Raw genomic sequence first — 24,130 nt, 5'->3', positions numbered from 1 at the left:
AAGGGTAACAGGAACAGATGATGCACGAGGAGCAATTGTTGGAAATAAATTTGGTATTGTGGGAATGGATAATGGGGGATGTTAAAAGCCAAAGGAAACTAGAATTGACTAGATATCAAAATTATTTTAAATTTTGGAATATAGCAATGATATTATGAAAGAATTATTGTTGTCGTTGTTATTTCCTAACGACTAATGGCATCCAGAACGCTTAAGGAAGGAAAAGAGTATCAAGCACACCATCCAGGTGGGTGGAGCAGCACTCAGATAACCAGTTATGCTGAGTTATTTTTTAGTTTTTTTAAAAGAAATTATATGCAGATAAATAAGCAGATAATAGCAAAATCTCCAATTTGCACATGGCTACCAATTCTTTCAGGTAGTGAAGAGAAAAATCTGTGTTAGAAGCTTTCAAAGGCTATTTATAGAACAAAATGCATTTCATTCTGTTGAACAAATGCAAGGTAACAATGTTAACAGAAAAATGAAGAAATAACTTTCAGGATAACTGCTCTAACTATAGATTTTGACTAAAAAGGAAGATGGAAAAAATTCAAATTTTTGTCTAAAGGCATTAACTTAATGCCTTTTGTGCAGTCACTTAAAGTGCAACTATTAACAGAAAGCAAACTAGAAAAATAAGTTTGGAAGCAAACTTGAAAAAGATCTCCATGCTTACAGGAAACCACAATTGCTCCCCATCTGGAAAATAATGTACAGTCTGGTCATGGCTTTTATAGAAGATGTAACAGATGAGTGTGATTAAAAAATTATAGTTCAATTAAAAAAACATTTTTAAGAAAGACCCAAAAAGGACATAATTGAAGCCTACAAAACCATAATATTCTTGCCTAAGGGGGAAAACATTTGTTCACTTCATACCATTACACCAGGGGACCACTATTAACTCTTTAAGCCTGAGAAAGGAGAAGAATGGGATTACTTTAAACTATGGCTACTCCACTTGCAGAATCCTACAGAATACTTAAGAGGAATCAAGGTTACAGATACAAGGATCTTCAAAAAGTTTTCAGAAGCTATGGAGAGAATAGAGAAACTGAAATGTTTGGCACATCCCTACCTAACCTGTTGAGCTTGACATCACAGAGGACCAACTAAGCCAGCCCCACAACACTTCCCTTGGTGATGCTTTCTGAAAGAGAAAACTGGATGAACCATGGGTCTGACCCATCATGGCAATTCTTAGGTTCTTACTGCTGATGACGACAGATTGCCTGTAGTTCGTGTGTGAACATTATTTCTGAAATGGGTGAAAAAAATGAAAGATGTTACTATTCCTCTTTCCCTATAGAATAGCTTGAAAAATGTGACTATTTTAAGCTACATTTTTGAAGACTAAATAGCTATATCTAGTTCTACATCATTATGCCTCAGCACTACTAACAAATCCAGAAAAAAATTAACTATAATTTATGACATTAAATAATCAGATAAAATGTGGAATACTGTTATTATGAAATTTCCCTTTTGCCATCCTGAGCTTTAAATAATGGGGGATGAGGCATGTAGTCCAATGTCCCATGATTTCCACGGGGCAATCATACCCAATATAATTCCCTTTTAGATAATTTTGCTTTTGATTTTAGAGTGTTTGATTCTCCAAGGACGTGACCAGCAGAGATACCTATAAATGAACATGACCAAGAAAGAGTCCACCCTAGGAATTTAAAAAGCACAATCAAATAGCATAAAAGCACATGTTTCAAAGGCAGTTATTTGGCTAGCCTTAAGAACTTTACTGGTGCCCACTGCCCAAATGAAGTCACAACTTTATATTTTTATTCCATAAACATTAGGGAATAATCAGGGATAATATGGTAAAGTTAATTCCACTGTAACAATTCATCAACATTTTAGAGCAACTCATGTGAAAGGAAAAGCTCAATACTCTATACACTTTAAGTAACAAATTACTAGGGGCAGTGGGGACAGTGTTTCATTCCAAAACTAGAATGACTGAGGCTAGTGGGAACACGGTTTCATTCCAAAGCTCACTGAATGAGGCTGAGAGAATTTGGTGCCTGGGGACTGGATCAGACACATAAGGCATTTTGCATGAAGAGTGGCTCTAATAACCCACACTTCCTGTATCACTAGGAGTAAGCTAAAGTTGCATTTCTAGTTATTACAATTATTTCTGTAGAGGAAAAGTGTCAGGAAACCTAGGAAAAGGTAAGTCATCATGCACATGTCCTTTCCTCTATAAAAAACTTTGTAACAAAAAAGAAAATACATTTTGACCTAATTTATTATATCTCTCTGTCTTTCCTGTTTCATATTATCTATACTCAAATCTTATTTTGGTTCCATGGATCAAAAGTAGATTAGACAAGGAAAAATATTAATTTCCCTTTCTCTTTAAAGTACCTCTATTAGGCATATGGCCCTACAGTTTTAGAAAAGATAGCTTCTCTTTTCTATTCTCACTGCTCTCAGTGTTACCAGATTAAAACTGTATGTGCTTATACTGAATGGAATGGAATTTAACAGAAACCTGCTTTCATAGTTGTTCTGATCCATTTCCTCTCAGGAATACTACTGAAAACATACACTAACATTTGCTTTGATATATTTGTTGTCTCAAATAATATGAACTGTAGTTTACAATGTTTTATAAGACACTGAAGTCTAAATGTCCTATACAGATACGTCAATAATGGAATTTAAACTAATGTAAACTCTTAAAAAAATTACAATTTTCTCAAGAAAAATTTAGGAAAGTTTATCAAAAATATGACTGGAAAATAAAAATAAACTCACGTTACACCAGGATGAAGATTATATTTCTTTTTTCCAAATCGTGTTTGCTGAGCGAAGAAATCGTAACGTTCAGATTTTTTCCACATATAATAGAATGCTACACATTCACCAACTGACCTTGTTCGAACCTATAAGAAACAAGTACTTCTTTTTAAGAATTATCTCCTCCCTAAAAGCAGTTACTTCATGAAAAATGTCTGAAATTTGAAAACAAATTTAGTTGGTCCTTAAATCATATGTAATATGTACTATATATAAATTAGGCGTACAACACTTCAGCATTGTGTTAAAAACTATTCTATCTAAAGTCCCATTAAGAGAAATAATACAGTAGTAAACCAGCTCTTCAGATGTTAAACATTGCACTTTTAAAAGGCTATCATCTTAATTTACTATAAAAACAAGCACTCCTCTATTGAAAATGACTGTAAGTAGCTTTGAGTAAAAATTAATGTTATAAACAGTCTACAAATACTTTCCCGATAGTGATCCAGACTCAGTTATTTTACTGAGAATAAAGGCTGAGAATATTCCCAAGTGAGTTAAAAGCTGTTATAATAATGCTAATGCTCTGCTTACTAAGTTACTTCAGTGATTACTGGGCTATCCCTATTTGTGTAACTAAATGGGCTCCCCCTACATAATGTTCAACACCTGTATCTGCGATTGGCAAATGATGTTGACAAAATTCCTTTTAGCTACTTGGTTTGGCAAGCTTGTAGGGTTGATGTATATAATAAAACACTGGGACTTTTAAAATGAAAAAAGGTATCTGCATGAGTGTTTGGGATGTAAGATGATATTATTTAACCCTTAAATTTCTATCTTGAGGTAGGTATCTTGTGGGATTGATTGCACCTAAGGTCATTTTAAAGACATTTTTTGTTACCTGACATAGTTTCCTTTCTTCCCCTGTGCTTGCACTTTACAACTTTGGACTATGTTGCTCTAAGACTGAAATCTATCAGGGCTCTAAAAAAACCCCAATCATCTAAAGATCTTTTTTGCCTCCTTTAGAATCTTATTTTTAGATAGACACAAGCTAAGTCAATTGTACTTTTCTAAAGTAAAAATTGAAAAGACATTTTGAGGCTTGCAAAGTTAATAAAATTATGAAAAATCCTCAAAAAAATAAGCCTTTATAATAAAAGTTAAAATTAAGATCCAAACTTCAAAACCAGGTGTAAAAACAGTCTTAATATTTTCACTGGATCATTCTTCTCCCTCTTAAAGAATTACTATCTTCCCTTTGTTCACTAGAACAACTATAAGAGCATATTAGGTATAGATCCCTGACTTCTGTAACATTCAAAATATCACCATCCCAAATATTTATAAATAAATCAAGGTCTTATTTTCAATATTACGTTAAGATGTTTTTGGCTAGTAGTTTCAAATCACCTAATAAGTTCTTATTCCTTAAAAAATGGGATTTCTGGGGGGAGGGGAGTGTTGCTGCCTCTAGTTGTATCTGCTTATCAGTCCAAGGGTCTCCTCCATTGGTAATCCAGCATGGTTTGGTCAATAGTGTTTGAATTCAAGCAGGAGTGCCAGAAAACTATTATCCAAAACACTGTTCAATCATGAAACAACATATTGTTTTTTTTTATAATCAGAAATATACATGATCAAGTCATTAGTATGAAGCACTCTTTTCATAGAATATATTATTCACTATGTTGGATATTGATTTGGACACAACATTATGTGGTATAGATACATTTCTGACAACAACGCTAAGACTCAAAATTTCTCTTATTAATTATGTCCGATGTCATATACCATGTTGCCCCAAAAGTAAGACCTAGCCGGACCATCAGCTCTAATGCGTCTCTTGGAGCAAAAATTAATATAAGACGTGGTATTATACCATATTTATATTATTTATATTATATTATATTATTGTATTATACAAGACCGGGTCTTATATTAAAATAAGACTGGGTCTTATATTATTTTTGCTCCAAAAGACGTATAAGAGCTGATGGTCCGGCTCGGTCTTATTTTCGGGGCAACACGGTACTAAAATGCACCAAGATAATCAAAAGTTAACTAGTTAATGCACAAGAAAATTAAGAAAAACAAACTCATGGGATTTGTAAGCAACTACTTTATTTATGAAACATAAAATAGATACTGTTAAATATGTACTGAAACAAATCAAATAGACATGACCCAATCACATCCAGAGGTATAAAAAAGGAAAATGTGGTGCCAGATTAGACCTTCAGACATAACCATACATAAACCCAGATACTTTCAAAATCATCCTAGATAAACCATCACACAAGACTGAGATGCTATCTTTAAGGAAACATGTAAAGCCAAGCTCCTTGTTATTTATAGTCTTAAAAATGTGATATTTATAAGCTTAGAAATTACTTAATTCCTACATTTAAACTGAGATTTTAATTTTGCCTATCTTAATTTCCCAGAGGAATAACACATTTTCCCAATCTATATTAATTATGTAGTTACTGTTAAAAATCTTACCTGATTTCAGCTGCAAGAGAATTAAACATAAAAATAAATCTGCAAGTAATTATGAATTCCTTTTGGGTATACACTGACATTGTATGACTGATATTACCAATATGGAATGATGATCATGTTACATACAATTGTCAAATTATAAAATTATAATAATGTATAACACAGTTGACTTACTGAGATATTTTTCTGGAAAATTAAATTTTAATTAAAACCATATGAAATACTAAATATCTGATTTTAGATCACGAAGGACTTAAGCAAATATAAAAAATATTTTAATTGTAATTAATGTCATATTAAAAAATGCTTTAAAGCTGCAAAATTATTTTAAAGACCCTCCTAAAAACATCTGTCAGCAGGTTCTGGAAAATAGCTTTAAATAATTACAGTGCATGCAAACATCCCACCCCAAAGTGGATGAACATATTGATAAAGGAGCCCAATTCTTAAAGGCTTCTAATATCACACATGAAAACAGTCATTTGGCAAATGTATGCCAGGAAGTCTAGGCGTGCTTTTAATAATTCCCTAAAAAAAAAAATCAATGTATTAAAATATTCATTATAGAACTTTTAACATTAGAAAATAAGATATAAGATGATCTGGGTTGTTAACTAAATTTCTTTCTATAAAAGAGAGAACATACATAATTACTTACTTTATTAGCCTGAATCAAATGAAAATCCTTTCCATAGGCCTTCAGCCCTTGTTCAAAATTTCTACACTCTTCCTCTGTCCAAACAGATAATTCCTCTGACAAAATGGGGGAAAAAAACGGTTAAGCAATATTCCCCCAAATGTTGTATATAACAAACAAACTGCAAATAAAAATGTAACTTCTGGTTACAACGAGGGAAGTATTTTATCCTGAGCTCTATTATTGATGGCTACAAAAGAGGAAGTGACAAAAATTCCTTATTAATAAAATTTAGGATTATATGGTTCCTAACTCTCCGACCTTAACTAGGGCCAGTTTCTCCTTTATACTTTATGATCTCACTACACTAGTCACCTTTCAAGTCTTTAAATTTGCCATGTTCTTTCTTTAGATTTTGTGCATGCTGTTCCTTTTGCCTAGAATTATTTCCTGCGTCCTCTGCCTCACTTCCCTTTCACCTAGCTGATTTGTTTACATCCGGGCAAAAGTATCACTTAGTTCTAGCAGCTTTCCTTGACAGCCTCCCCCCCTCCCCATCCCCCCACTAGGTTAAGACACTGCTGTAAGTCTGAACTGCAGTCTAATTCTCTGTTAAGAACGCCTAGGCTCCAAGCACCATGAGGGCAGGGACTTTGTTGATAGTTATGAACTTAGAACTCAGTAGGCCCTCTAAGTTCTGTTGGAGGAATGAGTATCTTTCATTTGTTACATAATAATATATAAACAGTACTCTTAGTGAAGCAGGGTGGGAGCCAGTTTAGAGTTAAAAAAAAAAACCCAAAACTTGGATTTTAGTTATGACTTCATTACTTATGAATTATGTTTGCCTCGGCTAAGTTACTTCAGTTCAGACCTCAGTCTTACCAATTTTAAAGTGAAGGTAACATCTGTCATATTACTTAGCTCATAGGGCTATTACCAAGATCAAATGAGAAAATACTGTTAAAAATGTGTTGAAATTCAAAGGCATTATGTGTTTTTACTTAAATGGCCTACGTATTTTCTCTAAAAAAGGGACAGCCTTAATCCCATTCCCCATAATGCCTTGTAAAATACTTGTGTTATACACAAGTTATTTAACAAGTTCTTTGTTATTCAGCAAATATTTACTGAATTCAGAAAGATCAGTATTATTAAACCTAGGATATAGCTACAGAGATTGAAGAGTTAAAGTTTTAAATTTCTGCTATGTCATGAAAACAAATAAAATTTAACATTTATGCTTACCTCTAGCTGCTTTAACATTAAATCTTAATCTTCTTAATGCTTCTTCTGTGTCAAAATTGCATTTAACCAATTCATATAATGCCTAGAAAAATAAAGAGCTTCAATATGAGACCTGGACGACGAACAGTTTGAAACTACAATTTCTTAAGAGAGTAAAGGCTTTTTTCTAGCATCCAGTGTTTTTTTTCATCCTTTCTGGAGGACAAATAATTCTAGTATATGAAACACATAGAACACTAAGGAAAAACCAACATAAATTCAATCCTGATAATTATAAATGCCTCTAAATATGTAGAAAATAGGATAAGCAAATACTCTTAACTTGGCAGCCACAGTATCCCAGGAATTTTTATAAATAGAATTATTTTATAAAGATAACAACCCTGACTCCTCCCTTTTGGCATTCTGGGGTTCCTATGCTAAGATAATTTTAAACAAATCAGAAAACATTGATTAAAAAAGGTAAAGAAATATAGTGCTGTCATTAGATTCATGGTAGGCACTGATGTGCATAACATTATACCAGATGTGTATTCCCAACGATGATATCCAGATTCTCAGGGATATCCAAAGGAACTTCAGAAAGCCTAATAAACAATGCATACAGGCAAACTGAAATATCAAGATTTTTGTTTACTTGAGTTGAAATCATACCAATGAAGTGTGTGTTACTACTACATATCTTATAATGACTACAACCTCAGATTCTGTTGAAAACATATAGGAATTTTGGTGGATAGAATAACAACACTGAATGTGACAGCATTTACATTTAAAAAAAATGTATATGGTTAATTTACTTTGGGGAAATTGTTAGTTATTTCTTATTCATGTACCTGTTCGTTGTCTTTTATGTGTGATCCTTCAGGAATTGCTTCTACACCTTTCTCATCACCTGTTCTTCTAGATGCATCCTTAAGAAATACAATCACTTTATCTTCTGGTAAGTACTCAGGGTCCCACAGGAGCTGATCATCATTTTCATATACTAAATTAGTAAAACATAATATTTTTTTAAATGCCAAAAACTGACAGTCTGTATTAAAACATACCACTAAACAAGTAACTCATCCTTAGATCCAAAATGTTACGAGCTAAGAGATGGAACTGTGGTCCTACTAGTTGCTTGACTTCGTTCTTGGGTAATATTCATAGCCTAAGTAAGTACCACTTTATGCCCCTTTTGAAATCCAGTCTGACTTGAGTTTTCCAAATTTCAAGCTCTCTAGGTTTGAATAGCACGATAACCACTTACTACCCATGGCAAGCTAACTTCCCTTCTCTCTGCCTCATTCCTGAAATGGAAATAACTACCCTGGCACGTAAGGTTCAAAAATAATGAAAAGGGGTGTCAAAAAGATTGCTCACCCAATATTGGTGGTGGATTTGGGGCAATTTTTTCTCCTTGAATTTTCCTATGATGCTTGAAAATCTATTATAATGAGTATAAATCATTTTCCTAACAAAAGTCATGATGTTTTTTAACATGCATTTAGGTTTCACCAGAATTTTCATTATAATAAGATTAAAGCACAAATCTCATCAAAAATTTAAAAACCGAAAAGGAGAACCTGAGATGAAAGCCTTGTGGAATTCTAAACGACAGGAAGATGAAAGCATAGACAAAATTAAGGAACAGTCACAAAGATAGAATACCAAAAGTGTGGCACCACAGCGGCTAGGGGAGTAAAATGTTTCAAGGAGTAAATAGACTGGTTAAATACTGTAAAATGACCAGGCTGGAAATTGTAAAAGGTATGCTGGATTTACTAACAAGGAGGGTAATGTTTCAAGAACATTTTGGGCAGAGATGGAAGCCAAAGCCATACTGGCGAGGACTGTAGAGTAAATGGAAGGTGAAGAAATAAAGTAGAAAACTTGAAAAGTTGGTCATGAGGGAGGAGATAGGGCAGGAACGAAAGAGGAAGTATAACTGAACAAAGATTTTGGTGGTATTTGCTGATTTTTAAAGATAGGAGACATAACCATTTAAATGCCAATAGGAAAGGGCCAGCTCTAGGAAGATTTTGAATCTACGAGACAAAGGATAACTGATGGTCACAGGCTTTGTTATAAAAAAGAAATTAACACAGCTAATTAAACATTTCCTATGTACCAGGCACTATGTTAAGTGTTTTCATACAAATGCCCTGGCCGCTCCCCACTGCCCACCACACACGTATACTTTAAAATGTTGTTCTACCTGTTTCCCAAAATTTATACTCTTCTTTAAAATACAACTCAAAGGATAATCTCTAGAAACTTTCCCTTCCTAAATCTCATTCCTTTTTTAATCTGGTATAGTCCTAGTGACTGTAAATTGTAAATAAATAAAACTCCTATGATAAAATGAAGTTGGATACACTACTACTGATTTCTGTCTTCTGCTCAGCCGCTGTTCCCCAAAGCCAATAGACTACCAATTATATTCTTAGAGTAATGGGTAAGGGGTGGATAAGGCCTTACAAGTAAACCCTGATTCCAGATGAGGAAGATGGAGGGTGGGTCCCCGAGTCCCCGTGTTCTCCCAGTTAGATACCCCCATATAAAGCTTATGAAGTAAGAACAAACTTCCTGGGAGATACTTCTGAAATCATTCTGGAAGTTCCAGGGAACCACAGGACACAGAGATGTCCTTATTTAAGCTGAATATACAAGCATCACCAGATGGCACCAAATGACAAGCCAGATCTCTAGAACTGTGACTCCATAGCCAGATAGGGGAGCCCTGAGAATGTGACACTTCTTCTTATGCAATTACAATATGCTACAAAATGACCATGTAGTAAGAACAAGTAGCATTTTCAGACAATAAAACCACACTACATTTCCAAAAACCCACCCAATTATTTTCCAGGCAAGTTTACATTCTCAATAAAATGACTTTTGACTCTGATCTAAATAAAACAGGCAACACAGTTGATACTTATTAAATGTCTGTGGTAGAACAACTAGATCATAAATTCAGAACTCCACTACTATGATAAAATACAGTAAAATGCTGAGGGGAAATAATGTCTATAAATATGATATGAAGGAAAGAAACTCTTTAATAGCAACAAAGAAAAAAATGCTCTTTATGGTAATTACATAAAGTGACATGAACATGCTGGGTTTTGAAAGATCATAATCAGTGAACTGTAACGGCATCTTCTAAAACTATCACTCTAAATGAATTACCAAACCTAACTATTCTAACTTTTAAAAACCAACTATACCTCATATTACTGGAATATATAATTTACATGATTATATGAAAGAGTTCAGAAGGCAGGAACACACCTAGTACATTAACACAGGTTAGCTGGGGAAGTGCTTCTTATGGCATTTTAAATAATAAAATTAAGCTTGCCAGATAAGCAAAATGAGTTGTCAAAATAATTTAACAAAGTTCATTATATGTGTGTGTGAGTGGGGGGAACTAATGTAGAAAGTTGAGAAACCATCACCAAAACCACAAACAAACTTCTGCAATCTGGGAAATTAATTCTCAATGAATAAATGGATATTAACCTCCAGGTTTAGGGTTTTTTAAAAGTGTTATTCCATCTTTAATGCCTAAGTAAAAATTCTATCTAATCAATATATAGTATAAGGATAACAATGGTGATCCATAACTAGCATTACTGAGTAATGAGGCTTACGACAGACATTTCCATTCTTAAAAGGTCACTCTGTGATTAATGACATGCATTTTAAGTTGTCTGGTTGAGCTGAGCTTTTCACATGTATAGATAGGCCCAGCTTTTCCACTGTTACAGTTATACCACTTCCCTTTTACGGAAGACCTACATTAGTACCTATTTTTGCTAACCAAAAGATACGAGGAGAATTTTCACTTTTATGAAAACAGGCAAAAAGTGAAAATGGAGTTCAGTGTGTGCTTGCAGTGAGTCATTATGGAGACACTGCACCTGAGCAAGAGTAGCACAGCCACGCTTCTGCCCTGGGAACGACACTCAGCATCAAGCCACCATCGATAGCTCTGAGCCATGTGCTCATCTGTGCTTTATTTCGACTTACTTTGTGCATCCGTTTGCAAAGTGTGTTCTAAGGTTCAGAAAAGCCTCCTATCATTCCTGCTTTTACTATATGTTAATGTTATTTTAGGCTTTATGTTTACTTGGTATAATTTGGTAGGCAGGTTATTTTTTGGATCTGGGAGCTCTTAAAAAATTATACACAGTTTTAGTTCCCCCTTATACACGGTTTTGCTTTCTGTGGTTTTAGTTACCTGCGGTCAACCGTGGTCTGAAGATATCCACAGCATTTACCTCACTTCATCTCACCACACAGTCATTGCATCATCTCACATCATCACAACAAGAGTGAACAGAGAATAAGATATTTTAAGAAAGCCTACATTCACAATTTTTATTAGTCTATTGTTATAACTGTTCTATTTTATTATTCATTATTGTTGTTAATCTCTTACTGCACCAAATTTATAAATTAAGCTTTATCATAGGTATGCACATATAAGAAAAAACATAGTATATACATGATTTGGAACTATCCATGGTTTTACTGCAAGGGTGATCTTGGAATGTATCACCCATGAATAAGGGGGTAACACTACTATCATTGCTTCTTGGTTTTACGCCATTTCAGCTCAGGAAAGGTTTCACTGGAACGCTTTACTTTTGGATAGCGAGGGAAACCTGTATGGGTTAAATGAAATGCTTGTTTCAACAGTATTATTACTATTATCACTAAGGGTAATGCATGTGTTGTTTTCAGTAACTTAAGAATCAATCTGTCAGATGTTCACTAGAACAACAGTTCACATTGTGCTTTGCTCTTCACTGCTCCTAATTTCTAAGCACCATTTACTTACTCTAAAACTTATGCCATGTAAGCATGGAAGTTTGGCTGGGAATCCTCCCTTGAACCACAACTTTCCTTTTTTCCTAAATAGCCCCTCTAATGCTCAGTTAACTTATTTAGTCCAGGGTTCTCAACCTTGGCACTACTGACATTTTGGCCAGGTAATTCTTAGTGGTGGGGGGACGGGGACGTGCAATCCTGTGCACTACGACTTTTATTAGCATTCAAATTATTCAGTCTTATCACAAAGTTGCAGTGTTTACTTAGTTTTGTACATGACAGTGATTATAAAACACACATAACTTTGAAAAATTATACATTGTATCTGTTCAGCACTTCTTTGGGAATTAAAACCTTTCTATCGGTCTGAGTGGGGCCGATACCACCCCTGGGAGCCCCAAGAACAGATAAATGAGCCAGGGCAAGCCAAAGTACTGATCTTTCTGGTCACAAAGGGGGGTGGGGAAATTCTCATTTTTGCTGGTTCTCTAGCTATTAAGACAGTATAAAGTATAAGCCAGGAGCTCCCAGTAGCCATCTTATCTTGTCTGACAATAAAGGAAAGACAAAGAAGGAATGGACACTTGATAGCATAAGCACTCCTAAATCAAGTTATATTCGAAGCCAGACATTCCAGTAAAGAAATCAGGTAAGTTCTTTTTTTGGGGGAAGCTAAACTGAACTGGGTTTTCGTCACTTGCAAGCAAAAGAACATAAACTGATGTTTTCTGAAAATCTTAATAAGAAAACCTAAATATAATGGATAAGATTAATCAGCCAGATTAATGCCACTTACTAAGCACTTGCTATGTGCCAGATACTACGAGTATGATTACGAACTCTGTATCAGTTCTGCACGCACCTAATAACTCAGCTAACAAATGTTTACTAAGTACCTATGTGACAAGGATTATCCTAGGTATTAAGAATACAAATATGAAAAAAAAAAGAATACAAATATGAAGAAACAAATGATTACAGTATACTGTGTTTACTATAAATGATAATTTACATAAATTTAAGAAAATGTTAATGTGTAGTTGAAGTTTTATAACCAAAATAGATACAGGTTCAAAGGAACATGCCTCGAATGTGACTGTATAACTAATAAATCTTAATTTAATAATTGTTTGAATTAGGAATCATAACTGATGAGCAATATATAATCTGCATAGAATCTAGTGAAAAAAAATTAGGTATCACAGAAAAAAAAATCAATGTCTCTCCAGGATACGCAATAATTGGGTTTCCTTATATCAATGAAAAAATTCAAATCCATCTGTCAAATAATTCCTACAGTAAAAATATCAGGATATCTCAGCTTTATGGCACTTTTATCCAAATCGTCCAAACCAAATGCTCCCTTTTGAATGTGTGCTCACCAAACCAAGGAATAAACACCTTGTAATTTTTTCTCTGTAAGAATGCACTAGTTTAATTAGCACTATCCCTTTGATAGCTTTATTTCTAACAGCATGGATTACATAACAGTTTCACATGAGTTTGGCTTGTATGAACTGGGTACCAAGTGGAAGCGAATTCTGGGTATCATGACCAAAGTGTGAATTCCCGGAACTACACAGCTGAGGAGAGGCTACCACAGTGACCCCTCCAAGGCAGTATCACCTCGCTAAATCTGGTCTGATCCTCACACAATGTAATGCGCTTCAATTCTCAAAGTGAGAGAGCTTCATAACTTATTGCTTTTCCTGAAAAAACTTAAGTATAACTGCTTTCTAAAATTGTTAAATCTGAAAACATTAAACCAAAATTTAAAACATTTAAAATTAGAAATTGTGATCATGTATTCACTGTTACCTGACAATACAAACATGTTCAAATAAAAAAAGAACATATTGAGGTAATTAAAACTATCCTTAGACATAATATTAACTCGCCACATATAAAACTAAGATGTTTTCCTACCCACCTACAAAACACACAATTTTCAAAGACAGGCACTGTTATATTCCACAGTCAAAATTTAGTAAGTTTGAAATAGAGTTTCTTTAATAAAGAAATTTAACAAAATGGAACAATTGTCTAACTTTCAGTTCATTTGAAGAGAAAGAACTCAATGTTGAGCATGTACTAACCATTATATAACATGTAAGTAAATCATAACACCCACAATTACAAAAATAAATACAAAATCTAATGGACTATTTATTTTTGCACACAATTACAATGCATTCACAAAACTTCAATATTTAACAAGGTCACTCCATATTGATACCTTCAATGTTCCTATATGTTGCAGAAATTAACTTCAAAGTGAGTATAAGCTGTTACTGCAGTATTAAAACATTTTTGCTGTCACTAGAATTTATAGGCCTGAGATGTTGCCTTAATTGCCTCTGACCTGCTGCTTGCTTTGAAAGCAGGTGCGCACTTAGGACACAAAATAAATTTTTGGAGGGAATGCTAAAAAGAAAACAAAACAACAAAAGACTTCTACAACTCCAAGAGGCTCTGCATACGTAATTTGAAATCTGGGTGAAAAAAGTGAAATTAAAAAAATGTAAGATTCCTAGTACTGAGTGATGTCACACTGCACACGAACTCATTGAAATACACATACACCCAAACACACACACACAACAGTCTTTCTGGAACTCACCCAAGTGAATAATCTGGGTGTATGTGTATTTCACTGAGTTCAAGTAAATACTTGAACTCCTCAAGTATTTTGTTAGTGGAAGTTTAAGTATTTATGCCCTACCTCTGGACTTCTAGATAAAATGATGAAAACAATCATGTAAAATTTAAGTATACAAGTTGTTTTCCCAAATTATTTTAAATACACAAATATCAAAGTACTCAACTTTAGTAGGTAATATTAAGTTTCAGAAGGAAATAAGCTTTTTATATCAGTGGTTTACTCAAGTGTCTTTTTAAACCTGTCCAACAGCTTCCACTGAAATAAAATAACTTTTAAAATCTAAACTATATAGGCTATGAAAGGGTATATTCAGTGTATTTAAATATGGAAAAAAAAAAAGAAAAAAAAGTTGCGATGTTTTAAGTCACTAACACCAAAAAAAATTTCCCTTTTTTCACTAGACTTGTATAGACAAAACTGGAAAAACAGAAAACATATTTCTTCTTAATAGAAATAATGTAGGGTCTTCTTTCATAAGTCAATGGGGTAACACAAACTGTCATGTTCTTATCCCATTATAAAACAAAAGTTCATCGATTCAAAAGCATGAATTCAACCATTAACTTTACTAATAACCCACCTTTTTCATTTTCTTTGTATCTACAAATGCCAACTGGAATCTCTGCTTGAAACATGGAGCCCACCATAATCTCCTATTTTAAAAATAACATAAAACATTAGTAAGATCTATAACAGATTTTATATCAATTTTCTAGCATTACCATCCTCTTGGGTAAACTGTTCCTGGTTTCTCTGTCATAAAGTACAGATAAAACCAATTAACTACCTCAGAGAAGTATTATGAGGATGAATGAGTTAATAATAGGAGCTTGGATATGACTGGATGAAAATATTAGTAATAATAATGCAATAGAGACAATGAACATAAACTTTACTTCAAAATATGCAGAAAAAGAAAAATGAATTCTTACTAAGAAGTGCAAACAATGAAAATTAGAAAGTCAAATTCAGGTATTTTCAGGGTATCTACACTCTAAACTCTGGTCCCTGGATCGGCAGCATCAGCGTCACCTGGGAAATTGATAGACATGCAAATAAATGCTCAGGTCCTCCCCAGACCTACTGAACCAGAATTGAACAAGCTGCCCAGGTGATTCTGACACACACTTGGGTCTGAGAACCAGAGCTTTAAGATAAAGGAAGTAACACAAGGATTTGTATAAAGCTCAGCAGAGGTCAAATGGATGAACTCCAAACCAAATGGATAAGCAGGTCAGTGTCTAACTTTCATGAGAACAATACAGAATGAAAAAGCAGCCTCCTCAAAACGTAATTAAATCTTCTTTTAGGAAATCTGGTCATCAAAAACATATAGTCAAATCACAGATTAGGGGAACCTGGCTGTTCAGAACGACAGACAGACACTGGAGATCACAACTGATGAGATTTTATAACACACAGGGACCAAGATTACACAGACCCTTTTTTGTCGGGTGGCTAAATGGTAAAAAAAATTTACTGCATTTTCAAAATGAAGACATAGGAAAGAAAGGTACAAATCATGGTGTAGTAAGTTTAAATAACTCTTAGGATTTGAAAAGTTCCTCTCTTCAGTTACTGTTACCCCCAATGATGTTAGGATCTCATTTTATCTAGTATAAATTCAAAGACATCCTCTATGTAATAAAGTTATTGCTGCACCTGTACAGGAAAACCAGTCAGTTTCCTAAAAACAGCATCACACACAAATTTTCTCTACTGTTATACAGGGATTTTCTTTGTTTTTCACTATAAAAAAGAGCACTTCACTGTCCTTTCTTGAGCCTCTTTTAACTTTACTCACCTATGCTTATCAGAGAATAGATAGTCAGGTTATCAACCCTGGCTTGGGGCACTTTAAAAAATCTCGATGCCTGGATCTACTGCAGACCAATTAAATTACAATCTCTGGATGAAGACTCTGGTAATCAATATTTAAAAGTCCTCCAAGTAATTCTAACATAAAGCCAGGGTTGAGAACTTCTGAACTAGTATAAAGGTTAAGACACCTCCTTTTCCACATTGAGTTCAGAATGCATGTTTTCGCCTGCTAATCTGTTCGGTAGGAAAGGGAAGGGAAATAGCATTTAGTAGCATTTATGCACCAAGTATCTAATATGTAATTTCCATTAACTCCTCACCAACTTTGGCAAGGCTGAAATTGTTATTCCCACATTGCATGTGAAGAGATGAACCTCAAAAACCTCAATTTCCTCGAGAACACAGTATTAGTGTAACTTGTACTCAGATTTGATTTTAAAGCCGTTTCCTCTACCCCAGTTTCTATACAAATTCAATTTTATCTTACAAGCCTTGGAAGATGAATCTCTACATCTGGACAATTTTTTACTGTAACAAAATCACACTAACATAAAACAATCTGGATTTACCATGGCCTGCTTTATTACATACTTTTCCTGAGGAAGCAACTAATATTCCCCAACAGGAAGGCTTCACCTTTACCCTGTTCTTCCTCCTGAGCTTTTTGTTCCATTTAAAAAATAATAATAATGTTTAATTAAACACTATATTGAACACTCCAAATACAAAACAATCAATTTATGTTAGAGAAAAGATATATAAATTTGAATGTGTGGTGGCCAATATCAGTTTAAGATGACCCCCTAGGTTTCTAGATTTTATCATCTTAATTTCTGCACGGTATAAAAATCAGAAAAACAAAACAAAAAACCCTTTGCCCAAAAATGTCAAGTAGTAACTTCTGTGATCTTTGTTTTCTGTTTTCAGTCCCTTTATTCATTCACCACTCAAATTAACACTTTCTATATTAGGCTAACTTTCCCTTACCATTCTAACCCAAACTCATGTCTCTCTCTACTAAACATTTCTTTTGAAACCCATTAACTAGATCAATTCTAGCTGAAGAATCCTTGGGTAGCCCAGTCCAAGTTTTATTTTCATACTTCATTGTTCCTAATAGAAACTCTAAATATGATGCTCCTTTATATTAATCAGCAAGGGGTCAGATCTTTTTTAAGTTTACCCCAGGAATCTCAAATCAGACAACTTTAAACCAACTTAAAAAAAAAGAAAAAGGCAAAAGAACAAACAAAACAACAGGGTAAGCTCAAAAGCATTAACTAAATAAGTAAACAATCTTGACTTAAAGAAATGCAAAAAGCCACACAATTTGATGTTCTGGGCTATTCTGCTTTCAAAGAAATGATTGCTTATGCTCACAATTTAAAATCAGACCTTCTTGTTAAAAAGAACAACAAAAAACTCAATGGTGTTTTTAAGAGGAAAATCAGGTGATCTATCTCAACAAGAATGATATAATTTATTCTGTATAAATGATTAGCTCTAAACAATTTTGTAAGACATTTTGATACATTTTCATAAGTCAACTGCTTTGCAACAGCTTAAAGTTAATTCATCTCATTAAATGTTACATAATTTTATAATGTAAAACTTATGTCAGTATAATATCTTTAGATTCATTTTAGAAATTAATTGTGTAGTTTTAGAGAAGCCCAAATCCATCTCTTCACACAATACACTTGGAGTTGTAAATATCAACATTAATATAGGATAGAAAAATGTTTATTTAAATTATTACACAAAATTTACTTAACAAGTGCCAAAGCCTCCACAATTGCTTTCCCAAGTATTTAAAAAAAAAAAATCACATTTGATACTTTTTACAGTGCACAAAATTCTAATTCAGCACTAGTTCAGAAATTTGGATTTCTAATCTTGGTTTCAGTATCAACTTGCTCTACAAAGGCCAATTATCTCTGTACCATTATATTATTTTATAAAAAGATACTTTCCGTATCTGAATGTATTAGGGGAAATACGAACATCTACCCAACATTTAAATGTCACAAAAAGGGCTTACCTCAACTTTATCAACATACACAGTCAGTAAAAGAATAATTATGCTTGGCTTTTTAAATATTAATTTATCTAAGTTTTTGGAAAATATGGCTCTAACTACCTTTTTCCAGTCTTCTGATGGAATATAATCTTCGTCTTCTTCAGATTCTTCTTCTATTTCACTATCTAGAATAAATAAGACAATAATATTGTAAAATGATTGCTTATCCTGTCAACACCTGTATTATTTGTATTTTACTTTTACATCTACCTTCAAAATATGTAAATATGCCCAAAGGTATTAGCAGAGTTAGGCCAAGATATTTCTAATCAAAGAATACCCTATCAGTTAAAAAAAGAAAAAACAAACAAAAATCCCATAAACCTTCTAGGACAGTCCTAATATTAGACAACTATATTCTCATGAAATAATTTCCTATAAAATCTTCAGGAAAGAAAATTGATTTAGAATCAAAATAATCTGGTTCTAAACCTAATTCTGCTATCAGCAGCCTGGGGGCTGAATTACATGATTTCAATTTCTTCCTTACAGAATGAGAATTTAGACAAAACAGTGGTTTGCAAACAGTGCTCCTTGAAACACTGAGAACTTTATAGCATCATTTCGGGGGAAAGCACATGAAGGGAGGGTTATGTATGAAGACCTCCATTCTCCCCAACCTCCATTTTATTTAGAGCAGGCAAGCTATTTGTTTACATTTTGGAGTAAGAACGTATTTATAAAAAAGGGTGGGAAATCTGAAAACTATTAGGTTCTCAGCATCTTCCCAACTCAAAAATGTCACACAAAGTTGAAAAGGGCAACATTACATATAGAAATTAATTCTTCCTAGGAAAAACTAAGAAAGGCAGTCTACGTACAGCTTCCATGCACACATCACAACTGAAATATCAGATTATAAATATGAAATAAATATTGTTTCAAGAGGTAGTCACTTAGCATCCCACTTTGGCAATGGATCTGGCTCTCTGTTTAAGGTATTAATACTACCTTTCCCCCAAACTTAAAATTGACAGAATTATTTTAGAAACTCTCTCTTTGCTTTGGTACACTTTTCAATTAGACCATATCTTTGATCAAAACACAATAAAATTATTATTAGCAGCACTATATTCACTTCTAGACTAAATCTGTAACAGAAATCATTCATACAAAGCAGCAGCCATGTTTAAGCAGTTACTACATTACTACATTTTACGAGGTTATTCTTGTTCGACTGTTTTTCTTCCTTTTAAAGTACAGAAATTTAGACCACGAATTTAAACTATTAACACTAATGGCTGAGTTTTTCTTATCAAAGAGCTGCCTTCTAGTGTAATGAATGATTCTTGTTTAGAATAAAACATTGTGGAGATGAAGCATGCAAATACTCAAGATAGATACATTAAATGCTGTCTCGACTACTAGTCATCTCTGACTAGATCGTAACTAGAAAAATTAGAAGACTTCTTTCTATGTGTAACGTATTCCTACCTCAAGAGTGAATGACTTCTTCTGGGAGCCATTGATCAGAGAAAGCAATGCTTATGAATATATCTAAAAAAGGCAATATTATCTAAAGAGGCAAAGAATGTAGAAAATGAAAACTAACTGAAAGACTAGGAAAAATAAAAAAAGACGACTGTGAAACAAAATTTTAAAATGGGGACGTGAGGGGAGGAACACACTCAAAACCAAGTAGTACAGTGACACAATTCCTGTAGTATATCCATTAACAATTGGGCCCAGCATTGCAAACTAATAACCTAAAACAAAATCTCATGTTGTTCAGCGAGATTTCAGAGTAAATTCAAACAGAGCAGTGAAAAACAAACAAACAAAAAAACAAAACACTAGAATTTTAGGCCATATGTTAAATAGTAAAAATTATGTCCAAACTATAGCAAGCAATAACACTTACTTGTGTCAAAATATTTACATCGACGTGGGCGAATTATTTCCTGGGCATCTTGAGAAGCCACAGATTGTGATGGATCATCATTGGAAGACTGAGTTTCATCCTCTTGACCTGATGAATCCTTTATATTCTCTTCCTGTGGAATCATAAATTAAATATTTATAAATAAAACTGTTGGAGATAAAAGGTCATAGTATTCCAAATACAACTAGAAGACAAAAATAAATACACTAATTATAACATAGCATCTTGGGTTGGTTTCTGGAACAGTAAAAAGGACATTAGTGGAAAAACTAGTGAAATCTGAATTGTATATAGTTCAATTAATACTATGGTACCAGTGTTGATTTCTTAGTTTTGATAAATATACCATGGTTACCTAAGATGTGAACATTAGGGGAAGGTGGATGAAGAGCTTATAAAAAGTCTCTGTACTATCCTAGAATCTCTTCTGTAAATGTAAAATTATTTCAAAACGAAATAAGAAAAATGAAGAGAGAACTGCCAATTAGCCTTTATTACTTAAAAAACAATAGTATTTTTTAAAAGTTGGTACAAATTTATTTAGAGTAGGCATTGAAAAGAAATCTGAATGATATAGCCGAAACTATTAACTCTCAGGAGTGGATTATAGGGACTTCCAATTTTTATTACATATTTCTATATCTTACTTTTCAACATTTAAATGTATTACTTTTAAAATCAGAAAGAATAAAGATAGATTATAAAAATAAGCAGTCAAAATGAATGTACTCATAAACTGTAACTCCAAGAATAAAGACTACAATTTTAAAAATGTACGTGTATAACCTTACTTTATTTTCCCCACTACAGCCACTGTTATCATCATTATCAGCATCGTCATCCTCTTCACCTTCTTCTTCCTCCTCATCCTCCTCCTCATCTTCTTCAGGCAGTCGGATAGCACTGTCATACCCATAAAGGCTGAGAAGTTCATGAATTGGCATGTCGCCTTCCTAAGTAGACCAAAATAAAGTTACTTTCTGAGTAAGTGGTATTTCATATTCTTATAATTCCCAAATCTATAAAGTATTCATTCCGTACAGAATAATCTTAGAACTGTATCAAGAATTCTTAAATCATAAAAGTGAAAACTGAAAATAATTCTGAAAGCTAAGAAAATGTTAGTCTTTAAGAATTTCTATAAAAGACTGACCAACTCAAATTGCTAGCAACAAAATCTTGAAGTATCATAATGGTTTAGAACTATTTTTCTGTGCAATCAATTCAGTTATTGTACAACATCAGTTGATGCTATGCATGGATGCTTACACTTAATAGCACCATACCTAATTTGCGAGTGGGAAAATAGAATTAGAAAATACAGACTGTAAACTAAGTTAACAAACCCAGAAAGGGAGATGAAATTCAGTCAAACCAAATACATGAAAAGAAAACAGCAATGGTATAGTACAGGGATGATACAGGACTGCGTTAGCCATCTATTTTTTTCTAGGGTAATTTATAATTGCATATAAAATAATGTCATGCAATCCTCATTATTTATCTTACAAAATTGTTACAGTATCTTCATTTTATAGATGAGAAAACTGAAGCTAACTGGCTAAATCATTTCTTCCCAAATCACACAAGTTACAAATAGTGGAGCAAGATTTCAAATCTAATTCCAAAAGTCCAGACTCTTTATTAGTACACCATGCTGCCCCAGCCAGGGACCTCCCTCAAACCCCACAAAAAACAGACCCTGAGGGCAAAATGAAGAAATATCCATACACAGTAAAATGAAACCAGCTTCCTATAGAAGGTATTCACTCTAATCAGTAATCAATATGATTACTGACATAAGAATCAGGAAAACATGACAGAATTCTGATTACAAAAAGACAATTTAACCCAGATCACCTGAACATATCACACACATGGAAAACCTTACCAGAAAGAGCTTAGACCTAGCAAAAGGGTAATCGTGAAACAGGACATGTTTTGTTTCTCCAGCAGTCTTGTAGCTTATTCAAATTGACAGAAATAGTTTTGGGCCCCGAGTGTTAAATACATTGTTGCAGTAGAGATAGGTAAATACATTGCTGCAGTGGAGACGGGTAAATGCATTATTGCAGTAGAAATGGGTAAATGCATTGCTGCAGTGAAGAGGGGTACACCCCACTGGATGATACAACCTGATGACACTAACGACTTAGATCTTACAATTAACTCCATAACTCAGAATTCATGTGCAAGAGGCAACTAATGATTATAGTTTTTTAAAAAAATTTCTTACAGAAATAGAAAAGAAAATGCTGCTTAACATTTCTACTTCACATCATAAATGGATATTCTAGTTATGTCCATTTGTGAATCTGTTTCTGAAAGAGAAATCAATTCTGAGAGCCCTCACTAGTGACTGGCAGCAGCCACAACCTGCAAAGTGGTAACTCTACCTGGCAAGGTAGTACCACTCCAGCTGAATGCCCAGCTGGCACACTTAACTGGCCCCTCATATTATGATTCTCCAAGTGCAATAATACAGTGTTTAAGGTGTTCAAAGATCTTGTCCTTGCAGATATCTGGTCCATGTACCAAGGATCTGGTACAGGACACAGAAATTTGGGAATTAGGAGTAAGGATTTAAGAACTAAAACAGAATTTCAAGAAAAAACTAGAATTAAAAGGAAGACAGAAAAGGCTGGTTGTATATACAAGAATAACAAATAGCTGCCATAAAGTGTCTTCTATGTGCCAGGCATTTCATGGACAAAAATACCAAAGCACAATCTCATTAGATCTTTTCTTTTTTTTTTTCAAATTTATTGGGGTGACAATGGTTAGTAAAATTCATAGACTTCAGGTATACAATTCTGTATTACATCATCTATAAATCCCATTGTGTGTTCACCACCCAGAGTCAGTTCTCCTTCCATCACCATATATTCGATCCCCCTTACCCTCATCTCCCACCCCTCACCCCACATCCCCCTTACCCTCTGGTAACCACTAAACTATTGTCTGTGTCTATGAGTTTCTGTTTCTTATTTGTTTGTCTTGTTCTTTTGTTGTTTTTGGTTTATATACCACATATCAGTGAAATCACATGGTTCTCTGCTTTTTCATTAGATCTTTAGAAATATCAGATGGAAGCGTTTGCTACCTTTATTTATAAATAAGAAAATCAACCAGAAAGAAACACGATGCACTGGCAGAGACTTTACTATAATTTCCAGACGTCCTAATCCCAGCTCACACTTACTATAAACTCATTCTGCACCATAAATTAGAAGAAAGTTCAACAACTGAAGCCACTACTATGAATAAGAGCCACTGAAATGACTAGTATGAACAAATGCCCAATAAGGAAAAACACTTTAGTGTGTTTAAAGTTTGCAACTACCATTTACATGGACCTTAAGAATTCTTCAAGAGGTTGTTTCATATTTATTTCATTTTTAAAACTACCTTTATATATGCTATTATTACCTCTAATTTTTACAACTGAGTTAACTGATACTTTGAGAGCACACACAAAATAGGTAGATTAAATAAATGTCCTCAGGCTCTCTACCCTTTGGTCTGTCTTATTCACGGGCAACAGAATCACTCTGAGAGCTTAAACTGATTGCTGAGTCTCACCCCGAAGTTTCTGATCTGTAACAGTAAAGCTGAGGTGGGGCCTGAGTATGTGCATTTTTTCCTAAGTTCCAGGTGATACAGATGCTGCTGGTATGAGACCAGCATAAAGAGCCACTT

At 33.8% G+C, this 24,130-nt stretch overlaps 1 protein-coding gene across 12 annotated transcripts in view; it reads right to left on the bottom strand.

Moving 5' to 3' along the window:
- MIER1 (MIER1 transcriptional regulator) overlaps nucleotides 1–24,130 on the bottom strand; it is a 56,593-nt gene that overhangs the window by 6,999 nt on the left and 25,464 nt on the right. For all 12 annotated transcript variants that reach the window (XM_019732165.2, XM_074334918.1, XM_019732129.2 and 9 more), the window contains 8 exons: nucleotides 21,223–21,384; nucleotides 20,411–20,543; nucleotides 18,610–18,674; nucleotides 15,229–15,301; nucleotides 7,996–8,147; nucleotides 7,160–7,241; nucleotides 5,933–6,027; nucleotides 2,782–2,909 (listed from right to left, as the gene is read on the bottom strand). In XM_019732165.2, the coding sequence (XP_019587724.2) occupies nucleotides 2,782–2,909; nucleotides 5,933–6,027; nucleotides 7,160–7,241; nucleotides 7,996–8,147; nucleotides 15,229–15,301; nucleotides 18,610–18,674; nucleotides 20,411–20,543; nucleotides 21,223–21,384 (890 nt within the window). The remainder of the gene's footprint in view (nucleotides 1–2,781; nucleotides 2,910–5,932; nucleotides 6,028–7,159; nucleotides 7,242–7,995; nucleotides 8,148–15,228; nucleotides 15,302–18,609; nucleotides 18,675–20,410; nucleotides 20,544–21,222; nucleotides 21,385–24,130) is intronic.

This window comes from Rhinolophus sinicus, linkage group LG06 (genome assembly GCF_036562045.2).
Source record: "Rhinolophus sinicus isolate RSC01 linkage group LG06, ASM3656204v1, whole genome shotgun sequence".
NCBI classification, from domain to species: Eukaryota; Metazoa; Chordata; class Mammalia; order Chiroptera; family Rhinolophidae; genus Rhinolophus; species Rhinolophus sinicus.
Note: the sequence above shows the minus strand (reverse complement) of the source record. Positions and strands in the feature narration are given on the sequence as shown.